This window comes from Zerene cesonia, chromosome 7 (genome assembly GCF_012273895.1).
Source record: "Zerene cesonia ecotype Mississippi chromosome 7, Zerene_cesonia_1.1, whole genome shotgun sequence".
NCBI classification, from domain to species: Eukaryota; Metazoa; Arthropoda; class Insecta; order Lepidoptera; family Pieridae; genus Zerene; species Zerene cesonia.
The window spans coordinates 1151170-1155774 of NC_052108.1; the positions used below are offsets into that span (position 1 = coordinate 1151170).

Consider the following 4605-nt stretch of genomic DNA (forward strand, 5'->3'; position numbering starts at 1 on the left):
ATTACACAACTAAGGTTGGATTTGAAGTTGTTGTAATAAATATTTTTTATATTTAAATTTGAAAATCTTCAATGACTTCAATGACTCCTCATTTCGTATTTGAATACATTCATTCCTGGACAATTTTGTACATCTCTGTAGAAAAATACGATTTGCTGTATCAATACTACATAGTATAAAACAAAGTCGCTTTCTCTGTCCCCATGTCCCTACGCATATCTTGTATCTGTCCCATATCTTTAAAACTACGCAACGGATTTTTGGTGGTTTTTTTTTAATAGATAGAGTGACAAAAGAGGAAGGTTTATACGTACAAACCTCTATTAAACTACTTCGAATTAACGCGTGCAAAGCCGCGGGCAGAAGCTAATTATTTATATTGTATTCTTATATCATACTTCACCCACCAGGGTGGCATGATAATATCGAGCGGGGTTGTCCCAGTGGTGGTGAAGGCGGGTGAGATAGGATCAGTGATCGCGGCCACACTCGCCTCCGTCACCTACCAGCATACGTTGCAGCAGCACCGTCAACGGCATAGGTAATACTGTACTGTCCTAGGTCATGGGTAAAAAGATTTTTTTTGTCAGCAAAAATTGGATGTGTATTAGAGTAACGTTGGCAGATTCATCATTTACTTTATATAAAAATTATGTTTTTTAGCCGACTTCAGCGAAGGTGTTCTCGAATCGTCTGAATCTATTTGTGTGTTAACGCATAAGTTTGTACTGGGTGAATCGATTTTGATGATTCTTTTTTATCCCATTTAAATTTCATCTAGCTCTGACAATTAGAAGGCAATTTAGTTCTTTTTTTTTTTAATTATCAGATATAGATACAGATAAATAAGAAAAGATAAATGGATATCAATTATTGTAGTTAATATTCTGTTAGGTGAATAATTATCCGTTAACAGATGTCGCTTTTCATAACTTGTCAAAACTCGTTGAGCTATCGAGTCCTATAAAATGATGAATGACTTAGAAACGTGGCGCATTCGCAGAGGTTGTGCCTAGGTGTTCATTGATTATTCAAAGTTCAGCCCAACTACCCTCACTTTGTTTATAGTCTTTGTGACTGGCTGCGATTATTTATCAACTGACTACATCAATAAGGCATCTGTGTAAAATTGGAGTTCATTTTTATTACGATCAAACTAATATTATATCAACACAACACAACATATGAAATGAAAGGGGGGGGCCCCTTTCATTTCATATAGTATTTGTTTTCACACTTCCAGTACGCAAAGTGAGCAAGAGGAGCACGAGAACTTAGCGTCCAGCAGGGATAGAACGGACGGCGATAAGGCGAAGGCCAAGTCGAACAACGACCACATCGAGGTGTTGTTGAAAGTGAGCATATATCTGTAGTCATATCTAGATTTTTTAATAGTCCAGTTTATCATAGTATATGTTACAAGCAAATGTTGATCCGGGTTGAATGTGCTCGCCCCGCCTGTGTCGATATATATATTTTTTGAAGTTGTTTGTAGGATGTCTAGCATTACTTAGACGCAAATATATTAAGGACACGCACATTAAAAAATACCCCAGCTAAACATATATGATATTTTCAAAAGCACGGGAAAAATGTTACAAATAATTTCAATAAATATAAAAGAATGAATTGTGTTGTGGGTTTTGAATGGGCACAAGCAGTTGGACAATGAGTGGGTTTCCTGTTGCACAGGACGGGCTGGTGTGTCGCGTGTACTACGCGGCGCAGTTCCACAAGCTGCGGCACATGCTGGTGGCGCCGCTCGGCGCGGCGGACGAGAGGTGCTGCGACCCGCACCACGAGAGGGACAGTGAGTGTGCCCGTGCCGAGCTCCGTACACGCACGAAGTGTTTCGCAACGACGTTGAATCTACGTGTTAAAGAGTCGCTGGCAACACTGCGTGTCATGCAGTTGTTAACACATATTATGTTCTCGCTTCATGATCAACGGTTGCTGAACAAAATGTTTTTAATAAATGAAATAGCCTTTCCCATCCATTCCTTTTTTTTGGTCTCCCTTTCTTATCCTTCACCCCTCAAAAGCGGGTAGCGTATCCGCAGGTCCACTACCTCTGCGAATGTCCATGGGCGGTGGTGATCGCTTACCATCAGGCGAACCTCCAGCTCAGTTCTCGTTATGTCATAAAAGAAATGCTGGGTACGCCGCTTGTACTGCCACTTCAGCACGCAAACTGGGCAAATGATCACGCATTCGTGAGTTGTGGTAGGCAAATTGAGCGTGCTTTGGCGTATGAGTGTGTAGTCAGCAAATTGAGTGTGTCATGACATGAGTGTGTTTGGGTCTGGGGGTGAGTGTGTTCATATTGCGAACTGTCAACTATGTTATTCTTGCTGTAAATATGTCTAGCGTGATGAAGTCATAAAATTGTTTTTCTTGAGGTTTGAATACTAACTTGTATTCTATTTTGCAATACTGTATCTCAGTGAGTTAGTGATACTATAAGGGTGTGTGGTACAGAATATATAGAATATATTCAAAAGCTACAGTTTTCATAACTTTTTAATACTCATTTAACTTGAATATAAAGCTGATTATTTTACATAATTACTATGATGAGACAGGGAGGTAAATAATATTATCTTGATTACAGACAAAGGTGTTTGTGAAATAGAAGAAGGCTTCATCCGTTCTCTAGCGCAATGTGTGCCCTGGGCAACTAGGGGAGGAAAATCCGGATCCACGTTCTGTAAGACTAAAGGTGAGACTATATCCTTATCTTTTCTTCCTTTCTAATTATATAAATGCCTAAGTGTGATCTAATTTTTTTGTATGGAGACAGTTATAGGTAGAAAGTGATATAGACTTTCTTCAAATTTCCTTTGACCATGCGGATGAAGCCGGAGGGAGAAGCTACTAATCATATAAAAAGCTAATGTGGAAAAATGTCAGCCCATTCTGTTTCCAGTTATTTAAGTAAAGCTCAGGTGGGAACAAACTTTAATGTGGAAATAGGACACAAATTTTACTTTTTTTTCTGTTCTTGACAACTGTAATCATCTGCTTTAGTGTGAATATGTGACGTATGTTCTGTACAATTAAATTGACAACACAACAAGTTCAGGGTCAAAGGTCAATAGACATTTAAAAATAGGAGATGCAACGAATCGAGACCGGTCCCATATTTTTAGAGATAAAAAGCATTATTGCCAATACACAATGGTTTAAATTAAACCTCTCTTTTACAGATGACAGATATGTACTCAAAGAAATGACGAAGCCCGAATGGCAGCAGTTCCTTGAGTTCGCTCCGCATTACTTCAACTACATCACTAACTGCAGGAACAATAAGCAACCCAGTTTGCTGGGTGAGCAGATTTTAATTATTGTTTAAACATTTAATTTATCGATAATTTTAATATCTTTGTTTTTCAATCAATCTAAGTTATCTTTTAACACGAGCGTTACAAAACGCAAATTGAGCGTGCTATGAACAGATAAGTGTCTTGTCTATTGTAGTGAGTGTGTTATGACGTATGAGTGTGTGTTGCGTGCAAGTTGTGGGTTTACCATTGAGTGTCTCCCATGTAATATTATGCCTTATCGTATTGTGATCTTGCGTGCATTAAAACATATTTGTGTTTTATAGCACGCAACCCGAGCGTGTTAGAAATTACTAGTGCGTGGTAGCGTGCAAACTGGACATATTATGATAAGAGTGGGTAGTATCTGTGTGCGTGCGTGTGTGCGTGTGTGTGCGTGTGTGTGTGTGTGTGTGTGTGTGTGTGTGTGTGTTTTTTTTTTTTTTTTTTTTTTTATTATAGAGGGGAAAAATACTTTTAAGTATCCTCAGGTTTCGATGTACGACCTGGTATGTCGGTCTCGACTTTGAGGTCCATACCGACTAAAAAAACCCTCTTTCTTCTTTAGTCCATATCCCCGCGGGACAGCCGTGAGGCTTTACTTCACGAGGAGACAGACAGCATGAGCTCTTCCTCTTATTTTAATCTGGTTTCTTCATAGCTTTACGCGATTGTTCTTTCTTTCGTAAGTCTTTCAGTACCTCCGTTACAAAGGCGCTCGTTGCTTCCCACGCTTCTTTACATGAGAGCATCACTTCCAGTATATTGTCAGGACATACTTTTGTTTTACTTATTGTTTCCCAGGTGTGTCGGGCTTCCTTGTAGGCTGGACATGTAAAGAAGACGTGTTCGGCATTTTCATCTTGTCCACAGATTGGACACTCTGGAGAGTCGTCATGTTTAAAGCGGTGCAGGTACTCTCGGTAGCAGCCGTGGCCGGTAAGCATTTGGGTTAGATAGTAGTTGACCTCACCATGCTTACGGTTAACCCAGGGTTTAATCTTTGGAATAAGCCGATGGGTCCATCTTCCTTTGGTCGAGGTATCCCATATTATTTGCCATTTTTCTATACTCTTCCGTCTTTCTTCGGATTTCAGCTCAGTCATTGTGAGCGCGGTGTTATTTTCCTTGCGATGGTAAAGGTGCTTCCGTTCTTCTGCTAAGACTTCAATTGGAAGCATGCCAGAAATGACGCAGGATACCTCAACAGAAACGGTGCGGAAAGCACTGGCAACGCGTAGTGCGCTCACCCTGTACGTCGATGCAACTAGACGCTTGGAATATT

The 4605-nt window shown here is 39.9% G+C and overlaps 1 protein-coding gene across 1 annotated transcript in view; it reads left to right on the forward strand.

Annotated features, from left to right (window-relative positions):
* LOC119828187 (putative 1-phosphatidylinositol 3-phosphate 5-kinase) overlaps positions 1-4605 on the forward strand; it is a 28718-nt gene that overhangs the window by 15133 nt on the left and 8980 nt on the right. The window contains exons 23-27 of the mRNA XM_038350287.1: positions 411-541; positions 1244-1355; positions 1693-1810; positions 2612-2719; positions 3207-3326. Coding sequence (XP_038206215.1) covers positions 411-541; positions 1244-1355; positions 1693-1810; positions 2612-2719; positions 3207-3326 — 589 coding nt within the window. The remainder of the gene's footprint in view (positions 1-410; positions 542-1243; positions 1356-1692; positions 1811-2611; positions 2720-3206; positions 3327-4605) is intronic.